General features: G+C 40.9%; 1 protein-coding gene across 1 annotated transcript; it reads right to left on the bottom strand.

Moving 5' to 3' along the window:
- Positions 1–413: 413 nt before the first annotated feature.
- LOC149393531 (uncharacterized) lies at positions 414–17,430 on the bottom strand. The gene is made up of 5 exons (XM_089618065.1): positions 16,386–17,430; positions 16,252–16,262; positions 15,993–16,065; positions 13,178–14,924; positions 414–852 (listed from the first exon to the last, which is right to left on the bottom strand). The coding sequence occupies exons 1-5, from the start codon at positions 17,428–17,430 to the stop codon at positions 414–416; spliced, it is 3,315 nt and encodes a 1,104-aa protein (XP_089474191.1).
- Positions 17,431–17,894: the final 464 nt, after the last annotated feature.

Genomic DNA, 17,894 nt, shown 5'->3' with positions numbered 1-17,894 from the left:
CCAAAAACTAAGTGGGAGGGTTATACTTGTTGTTTGTAACCCACGATCTCCAACACTAATGAAAAGTGCAATTATCACCAGACTAAGAGTCACCCTCGTGGCCCTCTCTTAAATGAGAGTGCTCAACGGCGCTTTGCTCTGATCATTCCTCAATGAGCTACGTCCGAGAGTTAGACAATGAGATAAGTCCTTTTCTCTCGAGTGATTTAGTGATAGAAACTTTCATGGTTGCTTGAGTTGTCGGGGAAGGAAGAGAGATGTGCTGCGAGGGCAGACGAACGTTGCAACCTTTTCCAAAAGCTTCTCAACGTTCAAGCTTCTAACAAGGTTAGTAATCTTTTATGCTCATATTAGTTTTTATTTAAATGTGCTTGCTCTTTGTCTGAGTTAGTAAAAACTGTTTTACTTGAACCCTAGTTCAATTCCAACACGTCTCGCTGTCCGTGACCATCTCCGCCCCGCCGCCCGTAACCAGCACCCATCCCTCCTCTTCGCCATCTCCTCGGCCCTCCCGCTGCCGCCCAACCCATCCAGCTTCTGCTGAACCCGCTTCTGAGTCTCCTATGACAGCCCCCTGCGAGGCGCCTTGGGGAACGGCAGCCACCACTTGTCCCCTTTTGAACTCCGAGCCCCCCAAATATGTCCAGCTTCTGCAGGTCGGAGTGTTGCCGCGGGACCATCACCTTGAACACCCCTCCGCCGGACAGCTCATGCATCATCGGCCTCAGCTCCACGATTGACTCGCTAACGCACAACAGCCACTCCCTCGGCCCAGCCCCCGGCCCATCCTTGGCCCAGCCCTCGACCCTGCCCGAAGTTTTATTGGTGACTACATTACCGAGTTCCTCCAATCTGTTAAATTCCCAGACGGGCTAGCAGAAAATTTGAAGAAAAATGTAATTGTTGACGGGAAGCTCACAGGTTTGAAGTCGCACGATTGTCACGTCATCATGCAGAGGCTGTTGGCTGATGGTATTCGCCCTTTTGTGCCAAAACCGATACAAGAGACGATCTCCGAGCTCTGCAAATTTTTCAAGTTGATCAGTTCTAGAACCCTGAGAGTGGACGATCTCAAAAAAGCGCAAGATTCAATCATTGAGATATTGTGTAAGCTTGAGATGATATTTCTGCCAGCTTTTTTCACGATCATGGTTCACGTGGAAATTCATCTACCAGATGAAGCGTTGTGTGGTGGTCCGGTGCATATGCGATGGATGTACCCAATTGAGAGATACCTTGGAACGTTAAAACAATTTGTCAGAAATAGAGCTAGACCCGAAGGCTCCACTGCGGAAGCGTACGTTGTAGAAGAGGCATTGGCATTTGTTGCAAGGTATCTCGAAGATAAGAAAACTGTCGATGAAGTTCAAGTGCGGGAACTTAGTGTTTTCCGGTCTGAAAACTGTGTGCCTTACGGGATGATGAAGCCGATAGTTTTAGACGACGACCAAAAAGAGAAGGCGGAGCTTGTTACTGTCGTTGAAGATGATGAAGAAGTGGATGAAGAAGATGAGGCGTACGCCATTTTTGAGGGAGACGATGTTGATGTCGATACTAACATTACATCGAGTGACAACGATGAATGAATAACACCATGTAATAAACATAGTCGTCGAATACTAATTAAATAGTAAAAATACTAACTATAATTCATTTTGCAAGATGTCTACTTCAGGTCAGGACCCATCAGGAGGAGAGCGTGACCCCCCGCAGATGCCGAGGAAGAAGCGGGGACCAACAACTGGCCTCGTTTCTACGAGAGCTGGTGTTGGAACCCCTGGAGTGGACACAGTTCGCTACGATCAGACTGCACACGCGTTCTACCAAGACGTCAGGGAGCAAAATCCGTTGATCGGGACGTTCCAAAACCGATTAGGAAACCTGATCAAGAGCACCATTCCAGTCGACCTCCTAGACTAGAATCATGTGCCTGCGCATAGTGTGGCGGCTCTTATGACTTCGATTCATAACGAGTATCGCTTCGTTTATGAACATCCTGACAGTGGCGAGCTTGTGCCTGTAGATCCTATTCGCAACGAGATTGATATGGCTATCATTCGCGATGCGAAGAGGATGCGATGTGGCCAGAAGTTGAGGTTGTCGCAGCTCTTCTTCAAGACATTTTGCGGGAGAAAGGATCTCGCTAAAAACGAAACTCCCGAAGTCTGGTTGAAAGCAATAGAGACGTACGACTCGCCGGAGCATAAGGTATGAGTTGAACTTCCGATGGTTATTTGAAATTCATAAAAATTGAACTTAACTAATTTATGTCTAGCAGGCGAAGTCTGTCCGCAACCGGGAAAATTCGAAGATGAAGAACATGAAGGCGAGACAAGGGTCGCTTCGTTTTTTTGGTCATCGCTCGAGGAATGTAAGTCTCTTAATATTGATATGCAATATATATGTGATTCATAATTTAATGTTGAAAAATTACAGCAAAGGGAAGATAGGAGTATAGGCTCGGCTTTAGCGATATGGTCAGAAAAACACCATGACGCTAAGGGATCGTGGACGACGGACTTCGCGAAGTCGCAATATGTAAGTTAATTTTTTTATTTACTATATTTAATTACTTTATTTCTTCTTATCTGATAAGTTTTTTGTGGTTTTTTTTAAGGATCAAATCACCGCCCAAACGATAGATATTTTGCGGCAAGCGGCGGAGCAAAACACCGTGATCTCCCAAGAAGATGCGGAGATGTACGCGATGCGCGATGTTTTGGGAGTACACAGAGACTGGGAAGTCGGTTTAGGGCCTTCGATCACAAGGTCATCGTTGGGTGTTGCCCAAACGCTAGATAGAGGCTTGTCAACTTCGTCATATCAGACCGATCCATTGGTTGCCGTGATGCGAGCTCAGATGGATGCCCAACAAGCCGAGCTGTAGGAGATGCGGCAACAAATCGCCTTCATCAACCAGATGTACAACCAGCCTCCCACGACTCCCCAACCTGCGCATGCACCGCAACCAGGTGGGACTGATCAGCAGACGCCAGGTTCCACGTCGGGTTCTACGCCTGGTTCTATGGATTTCTTGCGAGACCGTCCTTACGGAAGTAGCAGAGCGAGTGGCAGCGCGTCAGACAGCGTTGGACGAGGACGCGGAAGCGGTTCCCGAAGTTTTGGCAACTTATTCGGTAGAGGAAATTCTACTATCGATAACTTTTATAGGAAAAAAAATTAGGTATTTATTTTTTCGCTTTTTTAGAATTAATTTGTATTTTTAATTAAGAATTCTATTTTCAGAATATTATTTCTAATTAATTTAGAATTTTTTTAATTAATTTTTATTTAATTCTAAATGAATTTTGATTTAGTTTTCTAATTCTGTAATTTTTTTTAATTAAAAAAACATATTCGGTGCGACATTGTCTCACCGAATATTATGGAGGGAACGGCAGTAGGTGCGACAATCTCGCACTCGATATGAATTTACCCGTCCATTTTATTAAATTTGGCAGGAAAATAGCTTGGGCATTTGGTGCGACATGTCGCACCTAAAAGTGTCGCACCTAAAGGTATACTTATTAGGTGCGACATGTCGCACCGAATGCCTTTAGCGACGGGCTTTTAGGTGCGACTTTGTCGCACCTATAAACTTTTAGGTACGACATATGAGGTATTAGGTGCGACAATCGTCGCACCGGATGATGTTTTTTGTCCTAGTGATGCCTCCTCACACTCCTTCATCCACACGAACCCGTCGGTCTTTTTTAGCGCTTTAAAGAACGGCTGGCACCTATCGGTGGCCTTGGAGGCGAATCGCGTCAGGGCGGCGATTCTTCTTGTCAAACTTTGTACTTCTTTGACTTTCTGCGGCGACCTCATTTCTAAGACCGCCTTGATCTTTTCGGGATTAGCTTCCACATCTTTTGTGCCACGAGAGTGGCGAACAGAGCAAGGAAAGCCTCACGCAAGGCCCAGAAGGATGAGATGCTCCCCGGTCTTAGGCTCTGGAACCATTCAAATCCCAACCCAGTGAGGGTCAGGCTGATGGCCTGACACAGGGTGGCGTCCGACTATCCCTGCATCTGTTGTCAATGGTGCCCACAAGAAGAGTAGTAGTCTTTATTTTATACATTTGATGTAATAAACTCTCACGAAGACTCTTGCTTGTAATTGTTTATTTATTAATAAAAGTTGAAATGTTCATTCAATCTTCCTTGTCTGAAGCTTTATGATAAAACCTTAGTCTTTTAGTCCATAAACAAACCTAACAACACATGAAGAGACAAATGTAGATTTGCATGAACAAACTCTTCATGGTTTGCTTTAAACGATATATTCGCAGTCTAAGGATCAAAGGACTATTGACCTCAGTACGATTGTTAGGAGAATCTGTGATGTCTGATTATGGGGCATTGAGAGTTGGAGACTCTATAGTACTTCTACGTATCTTCCGAATGTACTGAATTGACCAGTGCACTTCTAGAGACAAAATAAGAACAAACCATTTAACCTCTTATGTCTCGAAGTCACTATGTATGAATTGCATCATGCTTACCTTAATCCTGAAATGAGACATGTCATTTCTTAGCTTACGTATTCTAGATTGAGAAAGTCAGAGTTCGGACTCACTATGTGATTCCGAACAGGACCTATTGGTGAAGTACTAAGTTATGAAGATGTCATGAGTAACTTTGTGAAGTTCTCATAGATATGGAATTCATGTACAAGATTGCTGAAATGCAATGTATATTACCTCATGCTTTGTTCCTTGGAATGTGAATAAATGAACTGGCCAGTGTCAAAATTGAGTCCCGACTCTTTTGGATGAAACAATGTGACTTGTTAGCTCCTCGTCAATACATTTTTTCTAACTTATTCACAAGTGACAAAGGAGTTGAGGAAATAACAGCTAGAATGGTAAAATGGTAATTTTGTAAATCCCGACTAGCTGATGATATTCAGTGTATCCACTCATCATAATTTGGTTGAATTCTTGAGTAGAAAATAAATTCATTTGAACCGAGAGATTTTCAGTGTCAACTCTTTAGTGGAGTCAGTTGACATTAAGCTAAACTTGGAAAAGGTTTGTGAACTTTTGAGTCCAGGTATTTAGCTCAAGCTTTGTTCATATGGATCCATGAGGTCATTATCACAAATCACATCGAGTAGGAATAGTTAAACTATAAGCTAAGCCAAAACAAGAACGAGACAAGTTTTACGAAAATTGTCAAAAGGGTAATTTTGTCTTTTTGAACATAGGATGAAATGAATGTCAATAAATTTTTTGGACCTTGTGGATTAATTTTATTTCATAAGAGTTTTATTGAAAATTCTTAATGGGCCTTTCTCATGTTGTCATGAACAAATGAAGAAGCTTCTAGAAGCTCCTTCTAGAGAACCTTGGCCGCCCAACACAAAGAAAGAAAGGGAGATTATTTTGTGCATAAATGTATCAAGATACTTGCCAAAAGAAAAAGAGCATACAAATTTTCTCTATTAGGAAAGTAGGATTTCGGCCAAACAAGCAAGGAGAGAGCAAAAAATAAAATAGGAAACAAATCCAAGGTGTCATGAAGGCACATGTTGGCCGTGTGACTTGGATAGGAATGGGCAATAAAGAATTGCTCATGAAGGCTTGGAAAATAAGAGGAAACAACTTCTTTCCAATGCCAACCCTACTCCTATAAATAGGACACTCATTCCTCTCATTCTATTCATTCCACATAAGTTAGAGATTGAGAGCTTCTCTCTCTAGATCTTGTGGTGGCCGAGTTCTCCTCTCTCTCTCTCTCTCTCTCTCTCTCTCTCTCTCTTTCTAGTTTTCTTTCGTTTTTGTTTTGGCACCTAGGTCCACATTTGACCTAGCGTTTTAGCTCTTCGACTTTGAGACTTGTTCCCGAGTCGTCGTGTTTAAAAGTGCCCACTCACTAATTTCTTTTCTCTTGAGTGATTCTTGTGATAGAAACTATCGTGGCTGCTCGTGTTGCCGAGGAAAGAAGAGAGACGTGCTGCGAGGGGAGACGAATGTTGCAACTTTCCAAAAGCTTCTCAACGTTCAAGCTTCTAAAAAGGTTAGGAAATTTATAATGCTCATAATAGTTTTTATTTACGTGTACTTGCTCTTTGTCTAGGTTAGTAAAATTGTTTTACTTGTCAAAAGAAATTTTTAAAATTTCGCCGCATACCGAAGCGTTAAACTTTTTCTTAAACCCTAGATCAATTCCAATAAATGGTATCAGAGCTATGGTCAAAGATATGCATGTACATGTAATTAAAATTATGAGCTTGAAAATCGTTTTCGAAAGTTTACTAATTTTGTGAGAAGTTAGAATTGTTTTCTTAGATTTTTTTTAATTTATTGCACTTGCCTTTAAATTAAAAATCATGTTGATTTTCTATGAGTTTGGGATGTTATTAAAACACATTAGAATCAGTTCTAAAAGTTTTTAATTTTTTATATTGAAAATCGTGTTTTCAAAGTTTGAGAAATTTCGGTAAAATTTTGTGACTAGTTATATTGTCTTGCTAGTTTCTTTTATTTACTTGAATCGTTTTATGCTTGTTGTTATTTCTTTTATACCATGTTATTACCTTGATAATAAAACACAAATAAAATCTTTAACAACCTCCTAAAACGTTCCGTTACACTCGATTCTTTTTTGCACCTAAAAAGACCGAACTTTAATTATTTCTTTTTCTTTGAGCTGGAGTAAAACGCGCAGTAAAAGTGGAAGAACTCTCTGCTCAGAAATCTAACTTTAATGAGTCTTGAATCAAATTAAAGGTCTGTCTGTCCTCTTTCCAATGCCACCGGTTTTGGGTCAAAAGGACATCGGAGCCTCCAGTTATGGCGATTTTACTCCGAGGTGCGCGGCTGTTCCGAAAGTCTAGTTTTTTAGAAATCCGGATTTTCAGCCCCAGTACCATGAGTTATAGAACTCTAATGAGAAAATTTTCTTGAGAAAAATTGTTTTCTTATAAGATTATGAACATAATGTGAAAGATTAAAATGTTTTGATTTGTGAAAGTATAATTGAAATTGAATTTTTACAAAACTAGTTTAAATTTTGAAAAACCGTTTTCATTTTCAAACTTGAAAATATTTTGCCATCCAAATCAAATAAGTTTTCAAAATGTTTTTAAAACTATATCTACATCACATATATTCAAAATCTATATGCTCTTGAAAATTTAAGTGGGAGGTCTCTTCGTAGACATAGCCGAAAATTAAAAAGATGTGTAATCTCAAACTTTCAAGTGTTCAAGTGAGTTGAAGTTCACGCTTCCCTCATGCACTTTCCCGAATAGAAAATAGGAAAAGATCCGAGTATGTACCTTCTACCTTTATGCACTAACACTGCTCTGAACATGAAGATCTAGGATTCTTTTCTAGTTGTCCACTCTATCACTCTATAACAAGGAAATTTGTTTCCGAACTTATAAGAGACGATGTGCCTTTTCTAAAAACTAAGTGGGAGGGTTATAGTTGTTGTTTACAACCCACGATCCCTAACACTAATGAAAATAGTAGTTGTCACCAGACTTAGAGTCACCCTTGTGGCCCTCTCATAAATAAGAGTACTTAACGACGCTTTGCTCTGATCATTGTTCGATGAGCTAAGTCTGAGAGTGAGACAATGAGACAAGACCTCCCCTCGGTGGATTGTTTTTCAAAGTCGATCTTTTGGTCTAAGTGGTTGGTTACACACATAGATTCGATCCCTAGTAATCCTCCCTCGAGGCCCTGCGAAAGGATGTGAGTGATCAAACTTTTTTATAAGGTGGCTAGTCAAATGAGATGCATTGACATCTTGGGTATGCATTAATGATGAGTCATTTACTTCTGAAAGAAGACTCGTTGCGGCCTTCCCTCGAAGGAGTAAAGTGTCATTTCGTTCATAACAACTTTGGATTTTTCATGTCTTATTCATCTTAAAAACTTAAACAAACTCAAATCCTAAACCGTAAGACTAATCATAAACATGTTTCAACTTTACAGCATAATGTCTCCCAACTCTCTCTCCTTCATCCTTTCCTCGAACAAACTCGAAAACGAAAACTACGTAGATTCGAAACATAATCTCGACATCATCCTTACCATTAACAAGCACAAATGGGTACTCACCACCCCGTTTCCTCCTCTGACGAATGATGATTCGACTCAAGAGGACAAAGACACCATAGCGGCCTGGGTTCGATCCGATGGGATTGTGAGGTGCTATATCTTAGCATCTATGAACAATATGATGAAACAGCAACATCGTGACATCAAGACTCCCGCTGACATGTTCTACAATCTCCACGAGATGTTTGGAGGGCAAAAGCATCAAGCAAGGCAACAAGCAATCCGACAGTTTATGAACTGTCACATGAAGGCTGTGACTCATGTCAGGGACCATATGATGATGATCATTAGTTACCTGAATGTAATGGAAACCCTAGGATCTAAGATTGACGAGGAGACCAAAATAGATATGATCTTGGCAACTCTCCCCGAATCTTTTACCTTCAAGTTGAACTACTCCATGAACAAGCTAGAGTACACCGTTACCATGCTTACGAAGGAGCTTCACACTGCTGAAGGTCTCACTAAGAGAAAGAGGAATCAAGGAGAGGCACATGGTACTGAGCACAAAGCCTCCACCTCTGGATCGAAGAAGAGACCTCACAAGGCCAAGAAGAAGAATTGTCATGCCTACCTCAAAATCAAAGGAACACAGTATTGTACTAATTACCGAAGCATGCTTAGTAGCTGATAATGTATCAACGTGGATTCTTGACTCCGCTGCTACTAACCATATTTGTTGTTCCTTGAATGGTTTCAAGAAAACCAAAAGCTTAGAGGAATGCGAGTTCTGTTTCAAATGGGGTGATGGGAGCCTGGTGTCTGCGAAGGCTGTGGGATCCGTGACGCTGTCTTTTGAAGACCGCACTTTAAACTTGAATAATGTTTATTTTGTTCCTACCTTTGGGAAGAACTTAATGTCCGTTGCTCATCTTCTTGAGCAAGATTATTGTTTAAAGTTCATTAAGAATGGAATTCGTATTTCGTTTCCTGATAATTCTTTTGTCACTGATGCATGTATGAAGAATGCTCTTTCTTACATTTATAACTCTCAACCTTCCATCTTAGACACCGAAATAGATAATGATCTAATTAGGGAGCCAAAGAGGATCAAACTTTCTGAATCCTCCGATCTAACAAAATCAACATACCTATGGCACTTAAGACTTGGTCATATCAGTCTAGATAGGATTAAGAGACTTGTGAGGGACGGTCCACTCCAAGCCTCTGCAATAGGTTCACTACCAACTTGTGAATCCTGCATAGAAGGAAAATGGACTAAGCGACCTTTCTCCGATAAGGGTCGAAGAGCCACTGAGTTGCTGGAACTAATACATTCTGATGTATGTGGTCCGCTCAGCCAACAGGCACGTGGGGGATACGAATACTTCGTTACCTTCACCGATGATTACTCGCGATATGGTTTTGTCTATTTGCTCAAACACAAATCCGAGACCTTTAACGTATTTAAGGTCTTTCGGGCTTTAGTGGAAAAGCAAACTGGCAAAGTGATCAAAACCCTTCGATCTGATCGAGGTGGTGAGTATATGTCCGGAGAGTTCGATGAATTTCTTAAAGAAGAAGGTATCGCTTCTCAGCTTACCGCACCTGGCACACCTCAACAAAACGGAGTGTCAGAGAGAAGGAACCGAACTCTTATGGAGATGGTTAGATCAATGATGAGTTACTCATTACTCCCCCCTTCCTTTTAGGGATATGCCCTCGAAACAGCCGCTTATATACTAAACCAAGTTCCGTCCAAGACGGTTCCTGGTAGTCCCTATGAACGATGGACTGGCCGTAAAGTGAATCTTGGCTGCATCAAAATTTAGGGTTGCCCCGTACACGTGCTAAGGCAAAAGACTAGCAAGTTGGCTAGTAGGTCAGAATTGTGTCTGTTCGTTGGATATCCAAAGGAAACCAAAGGTTTCACTTTCTATAGTCCTGAGGACGATAAGACTTTCATTAGCACGAATGCTCGTTTCATTTAGGAGGACTTTATGAAGGATGCAAAACCTAGTAGCAAAATTGTGCTTGAAGAAAAGTTGGGTGAGGAAGCTTCTACCTCATCTGTAAGAACTGTTCTTACCCCAACTTAAACACAACCTAACTCTTCAGAATCTCGTCAAGTAGTACTTCGACGTAGTGGGAGGGCTACTCAAAAGCCTGACAGGTACATATCGTATGGAGACTCTCTCGTAGCCGTCTCTGACATGGATGATCCTGTTTCCTATAGCAAAGCGATGGCTTGTTCTGAATCAAACCTTTGGCTTGATGCCATGAAAGTTGAAATGCACTCGATGTATGTCAACAAAGTCTGGAAACTTGTAGACCTTCCTGAAGGGATTAAACCCGTAGGGTGTAAGTGGATATAAAAGAAGAAAATGGGTCCTGATGGGAACGTCGAGACGTTCAAAGCACGACTTGTGGCGAAGGGTTATACCCAAAAAGAAGGGATTGACTATGAAGAAACCTTCTCGCCAGTCGCTATGCTTAAATCCATCCGCATATTCCTATCCATAGCTGCAGCTCTCGACTATGAGATCTGGCAAATGGATGTCAAGACAGCCTTTCTGAATGGCAATCTTGACGAGCGCATTTACATGGCTCAACCAGACGGTTTCGTGGAAGAAGGTCAAGAGACCAAGGTTTGTGAGTTACTTAAGTCCATTTATGGACTAAAGCAAGCATCTAAGTCATGGAATATTAGATTTGATGAAACTGTAAAGAGCTTCGGCTTTGAACAGTCAATAGATGAGCCTTGTGTTTACAAGTTAATACACGAAGGCAAATTTGTGTTTCTGGTACTATATGTCGATGATATATTACTCATTGGTAATGACGTGGGTAAGTTATCTAAGGTTAAGGTCTGGCTGGCAAAGCAATTCGATATGAAGGATGTAGGAGAAGCAGCGTACATTCTGGGGATCCATATCTTTCGAGATAGGAAAAACCGGACCCTGTCTCTCTCGAGCATCTTATATTGATAAGGTGATAGATCGCTTCTCGATGCAAGACTCCAAGAAGGGCCAAACACCCTTTAGGCATGGAGTCTCACTCTCTACAGACCAGTCTCCCAAGACTGCAAAAGAGATTGAAGACATGAAGAAAATTCCTTACGCCTCTGCCGTAGGAAGCCTCATGTATGCTATGCTTTGCACTAGACCTGACATATGTTTCGCCGTTGGCGTAGTTAGCCGTTTCCAATCCAACCCTAGACCCGAGCACTGGATTGCTGTTAAGCATGTTCTCAAGTATATTCGAAGAACTAGGAACTTGATGCTTACATACTCAGGTATTGATCTGATTATGACGGGATATTCCGACTCCGATTTTCAAGCGGATAAGGATTCCAGGAAATCCACTTCGGGATATGTGTTCATCCTTAACGGTGGAGCTGTTGTGTGGAGAAGTATTAAGCAATCTTGCGTTGCTGACTCCAAAATGGAAGCCGAAAATGTGGCTGCTTCTGAAGCATCCAAAGAGGCTGTATGGCTTAGAAAATTCCTTAAGTATTTGGAAATTGTTCCAAACGTCGACGAGCCCATGACCCTTTATTGTGATAATAGTGGGGTTGTCGCTAACTCAAAGGAACCTCGAAGCCATAACCGCTCTAAGCATATTGAGAGGAAATACCATTCGATTCGAGAGATCATGCAGCGCGGAGACGTGGAAGTGAAGAAGATCTCAACGTTGGACAACCTAGCAGATCCATTCACAAAGGCCCTAGCGAACAAGGTCTTCGACCAACATCGAGAGGGATTAGGCATGAAGGACTACACACATCTTCTTTGAGTCAAGTGGGAGTTTGTTGTCAATGGTGCCCACAAGAAGAGTTATAGTGTGTATTTATGTACATTTGATGTCATATAGTCTTACGAAGACTCTTGCTTGTAATTGCTTATTCATTAATAAAAAGTTGAAACGTTCATTCATTTTTCTGTGTCTGTTTGAAGCTTTATGATAAAACATTAGTCTTTAGTCCATAAACAAACTAAACAACTTACGAAGAGACAAATGTAGATTTGCATGAACAAACTCTTCGTAGTTTGCTTAAAACGATATATTCGCAATCTAAGGGTCAAAGGATTATTGACCCCAGTATGATTGTTAGAAGAATCTATGATGTCTAGTTATGAGGCATTGAGAGTTGGAGACTCTATAGTTCTTCTAGGTATCTTCCGAAGGTACTGAATTGACCAGTGCACTTCTAGAGACAAGATAGGAACAAACCATTTAACCTCTTATGTCTCGAAGTCACTACGTATGAATTGCATCGTGCTTACCTTAATCCTGAAATGAGACATGTCATTTCACACCTTAGTATTCTCATTTGAGAAAGTCAGAGTTTGGACTCACTATGTGATTCCGAACAAGGCCTATTGGTGAAGTACTAAGTTGTGAGAATGTCATGAGTAACTTTGTGAAGTTCTCATAGATATGGAATTCATGTACAAGATTGCTGAAATGCAATGTATATCACCTCATGCTTTGTTCCTTAGAGTGTGAATAAATGAATTGGCTGTTCTCAATGGTGCCTACAAGAAGAGTTGTAATCTTTATATTCTACATTTGAAGTAATAAAGTCTCATGAAGACTCTTGCTTGTAATTGCTTATTCATTAATAAAAAGTTGAAACGTTCATTCAATCATCCTTTGTTGAAGCTTTATGCTAAAACCTTAGTCTTTAGTCCATAAACAAACTAAACAACTTACGAAGAGACAAATGTAGATTTGCATGAACGAACTCTTCGTAGTTTGCTTAAAATGATACATTCGCAATCTAAGGGTCAAAGGACTATTGACCCCAGTATGATTGTTAGAAGAATCTATGATGTCTGGTTATGAGGCATTGAGAGTTGGAGACTCTATAGTTCTTCTAGGTATCTTCCGAAGGTACTGAATTGACCAGTGCACTTCTAGAGACAAGATATGAACAAACCATTTAACCTCCTATGTCTCGAAGTCACTACGTATGAATTGCATCGTGCTTACCTTAATCCTGAAATGAGACATGTCATTTCACACCTTAGTATTCTCATTTGAGAAAGTCAGAGTTCGGACTCACTATGTGATTCCAAACAAGGCCTATTTGTGAAGTACTAAGTTGTGAGTTGTTCCGTTGTTGGAACAAAAGGTATACAAATTTCTCCTCTCTCCAACTTCTCCTTGATGAAATGACGATCAATCTCCACGTGCTTAGTTCGGTCATGCTGGACTGGATTGTGTGCAATGCTGATTGCTGATTTGTTGTCACAAAACAGTTGCATAGGAGCTTCGAAATTGATCTTCAATTCTTCCAGGATGCCTCTCAACCACATCACCTCGCATAATCCTTGAGCCATAGCTCTAAATTCCGATTCACCACTGCTTCTAGAGACCACATGCTGCTTCTTTGTCCTCCATGTCACAAGATTTACCCAAATGAACGTGCAATAGGCTGAGCTAGATCTTCGATCATCTGAGTTTCCTTCCCAATCAGCATCCGTGAAGACCTCAACTTGTCTGCTCTGATTTTTAGTGAAGAGTAGACCCTTTCCTGGACTTCCTTTGAGGTAGTGCAGGATTCTATAAACTGCCTCGAGATGTTTTTCTGAAGGATTATGCATAAATTGACTAACCAGGCTCACAGCATAGGCAATGTCAGGTCGAGTGTGAGCCAGGTAAATCAGTTTTCCAACAAGTCGTTGATATCTCCGTTTATTTGCTGGAACATCTTCTTCTTCTCTTCGGAGCTTGTGATTTGGATCAATCGGAGTAGAACACGGTTTGCAGCCAAGTAGACCGGTTTCTTTTAACAAATCCAACACATACTTTCGTTGAGAAATGGCAATTCCGCGGTCTGATCGAGCTATCTCCATTCCCAAGAAGTACTTGAGATTTCCCAAGTCCTTAATCTCGAATTGTTTTGCCATAAATTCTTTTAACTCAGTCAGCTCACTCTCGTCGCTGCCTGTCATCACTATATCATCTACATACACAATTAGGATGGCGATTTTACATTCCTTGTTATGTTTGTAGAACATTGTGTGATCAGAATGAGCTTGCCGATAGTCCTTCTCTTTCATGGCCTTGGAGAATCTTCCGAACCATGCTCGAGGTGATTGCTTGAGACCATATAACGCCTTCTTTAGTTTGCACACATCTCCACTAGGATGTTTGTCAAATCCAGGTGGAAGTTGCATGAACACCTCTTCCTCCAAGTCTCCATTTAGGAATGCGTTTTTTACATCAAACTGTAACAGAGGCCAATCTTGGTTCACAGCTAGGGATAATAAGACTCGTACCGTGTTAAGCTTTGCCACCGGAGCGAATGTTTCTTCATAATCCAGCCCGTAGGTTTGTGTAAAACCTCGAGCGACAAGTCTGGCTTTGTAACGCTCTACCTGACCATCAGCTTGATATTTGATCGTGAATATCCACTTACAACCAACAACATGCTTTCCCTCAGGCAGGTGTGTCACCTCCCACATGTCATTCTTCTTGAGTGCTCGCATCTCTTCCAAGACAGCCTCTTTCCACCGTGGAATACTTAGTGCTTCCTGTATAGAACTCGGGATCTCATCAGTGGTTATGCGGGTGATAAACGCTCTAAAGGCTGGAGATAGGTTCAGGTAGGATACATAGTTTGACAATGGATAAAGGGGATGTTTGGTGCACTCTCGAACACCTTTTCTAAGGGCTATTGGGTCCTCAAATTGAGTTTGTAATGGTTCAAAGGTGTTACTTTGTTCAATATGGGCCGGTTCTTCTAAGGTTTCATCAGAAAGAGTGGGAGAATTGTTACCTTGACTGGAGCTTGGATCCGATGAAGACATTGTTTCACGTATCGGAGACTCGTGACTCCCCCTTGAGTGAACACATAATTCAGAACTTGGGTCCTCAGCAGAACTAGTTTGAGTGTCATTATCTGGTGAAATATTCGGTGTGGCATTAACATTATCAGGTTCTAAGTTTTCATTTGTTACTTGCCTTGGTAAAACATCAGTTAATTCCCAAAAACGATCTTCAATATGAGTGATCTCCCCCTGACGAGAAGTTTTTTCAAAAAAAGGTTTTGATTCAAAAAATGTGACATCACTACTTGTGAAGAGTTTACCCGAGCTCGGATCAAAACATTTAAAACCTTTTTGAGTTGGTGAATATCCTAAAAAAATGCACTTAATGGCTCTAGGATCTAATTTTCCCCTATTCTTATCATGAACATGAATAAAGGCAACACAACCAAAGACTTTTAGAGGAACATGTGTAAAGCATCGGTTTTCAGGAAAATATTTTTGAAGAGTATTTATTGGTGTGTTATAGTTCAATACTTTGCTTGGCATTCTATTAATTAGATATGAAGCAGTAAGTATTGCCTCACCCCAAAATCTTTTTGGAACATTCATAGAAAACATTAAAGCTCGGGTAACTTCTAGAAGATGTCTATTTTTTCTTTCGGCAATACCATTTTGTTGCGATGTATCAACACACGAACTGTGGTGGATTATGCCTTTTTCATTTAAAAAATCTCCCATAATTTTATTGAAGTACTCCCTTCCATTATCAGTTCTGAGAATTTTGATATGAGTTTGAAACTGATTTTTTATCATTTTGTGAAAAATTTTGAACGTACTAGCAGCATCAGATTTTTCTTTTAATAAATAAATCCAAGTATTTCTAGTATGGTCATCAATGAAAGTGATAAACCACCTAGATCCTGAGAGATTTGTAACCCTTGAAGGCCCCCACAAGTCACTATGTATTAGAGAAAAAGGTTTACTCGGCATGTACTTTAGAGCAGGAAAAACAGATCTTTTATGCTTAGCTAGTTGGCAGATTTCACATTGCAAAGAGTCCACATCTTTATTCTTAAACAAAACAGGAAATAAATGTTTTAAGTATCCAAAACTAGGATGACCTAACCGAAAATGCCATAACAATATTTCATCAGATAATGATAATAAACTAGAAGTTTGAGGTTGCTGAATTTGTTTACTCAAGTTGGAGTCTATGCAGAAGAGTCCCCCACTTTCCTTAACATTGCCAATCATCTTCCCCGAGCGCCGGTCCTGAAGAAAGCAACCAAAGGAATTAAAGGTAAACTGGTAGAAAGAACCGAAGACAAGTTTGCTCACAGATAAAAGGCTACATGCAAGATTGGGAACATGTAACACATTATTTAGGGTAAGGAGTGGTGAGACAATGACATAACCCTTTCCAGCAATTGGTAGGAAAGAGCCGTTAGCAATTTTTACCTTTAGGGAACCTGAACAAGGAAAATAGGAGCTAAAAACATAAGATGATCCTACCATATGGTCTGTTGCCCCAGAGTCTATGATCCAAGGATTAGTATCTCTGATTTTGACATTCATGGCTGATATAAAGGTACCTTTTTGAGCTAAGGAAGATGATGGGGTTGTGGATGATGATGACTGATGAGAATTCCACAAGTTAAACATTTTTTCTAAGTTTTCTTTGGTGAAGAAGGGCTGTTCGGAAGCTGCTGACTCGGTGAAGACGTGAGTGGCGTGGGAGGCAGCCTTGTCACGAGCTGATCGATGTGATGGCTGGAAGTCTTCAGGCTTTCCATGAAGTTTCCAGCACTTGGCTTTCACATGGCCGGGTTTGTGGCAGTGGTCGCAGATGGGACGTTCACCTCTCTTTTGGAAGCGACTCGTCATGGCCGTAGTTTCAACCGGGTTTGCAGGTTCATTGCCTTTCGGCCCGAGCATAACCTGGTGACGGCTTTCTTCTCTTCGTACCTCTGCAAAATCCTCTCGGGAATTGGGCAGTGGCTCTCGTCCGAGGATTCTTCCCCTGACTTCATCGAGATCTATGTTTAGCCCGGCCAAGAAGTCGAAGACTCGGTCTTTCTCCACCATTTTCTGATAGAGTGCACTGTCGGTGGAGCAGCTCCACTCATAGCTGCAATACAGATCTAGTTCCTGCCATAGAGTCCTTAGATCAGTATAGTATTGAGTGACAGTTTTCTCACCTTGTCTTGCTTTTCTCAGACGAGTCTTTATCTCGAACAGTTGGGCAGCGTTGCCGAGATCCGAGTAGGTCTCTTTTACTGCACTCAAGATTTCGCTAGCGGTTGGTAGGAAGAGGTATGATCTTCCTAGACTCGTCTCCATAGAATTCACCAACCACGACATGATCATGGAGTTTTCAGCCTCCCACGTTGCATAGGCTACATCAGATTTTTTCGGCTGCACAGTAGATCCTGAAAGGTAGCCAAATTTTCCTTTACCTTGGACATACAATTTGACCGATTGAGACCACTCCATGAAATTTCCTCCATTCAGCCTGTGAGAGGTTATGGAGAGGGTGTTGGTATGGTTTTGATAGGAATGACCAGTAGAGGAACTCGGTCCACCAGACCGAGGGGAATTTCCGGTTGAACCGGTACTAATAATACTCGGATCAGTCATGATAATTGGCTGAACCGATTAGATAAGTGTTTAGGGTGTTTGCTGCTCTGATACCATATGAGAAAAGTATTGAGCGGAATAGTTCTATTCTCATTAATCGGAAATATTTATAGAGTACAATTAGGTTAACTACTTCCTAAAATAAAGCAATAAAAATCTGTTATAATTACAGCATAATAAAATCAGAATAAAAAACAAATAATACAATTAAAACTAATTCCTAAAATAGGCGCAGCTAATATTCTCTACTGACTAACAGGATCCATGAGGTCACTGTCACGAATCACATCGATTAGGAATAGTTAAACTGGAAGCTAAGTCAAAACAAGAACGAAAATTGTCAAAAGGTTATTTTTGTCTTTTGAGACATAGCATGAAATGAATGTCAATAAATTTTTTGACAAGGTCATTTGATGACTTAATAATACTCGGCCATGACTTGATCATTGGGCCTTGTTGATTAA

Source organism: Urtica dioica, chromosome 6 (assembly GCF_054948205.1).
Source record: "Urtica dioica subsp. dioica isolate 48M chromosome 6, U.dioica_male_clone48M_v1_H2, whole genome shotgun sequence".
Taxonomy (NCBI): domain Eukaryota; kingdom Viridiplantae; phylum Streptophyta; class Magnoliopsida; order Rosales; family Urticaceae; genus Urtica; species Urtica dioica.
This window is presented reverse-complemented; position numbering and strand designations above follow the sequence as displayed.

Excerpts from the sequence above, each read along its gene's own strand:
- LOC149393531 (XM_089618065.1), bottom strand. The coding sequence starts at position 17,430 with ATGACTGATCCGAGTATTATTAGTACCGGTTCAACCGGAAATTCCCCT. Across the intron at positions 14,925-15,992 it reads CTGCATAGACTCCAACTTGA|ATAATGACACTCAAACTAGT; the intron begins GTAAACAAATTC and ends ATATTTCACCAG. Across the intron at positions 853-13,177 it reads CGTCATTTCATCAAGGAGAA|ATTGGAGGAACTCGGTAATG; the intron begins GTTGGAGAGAGG and ends GGAATTTAACAG.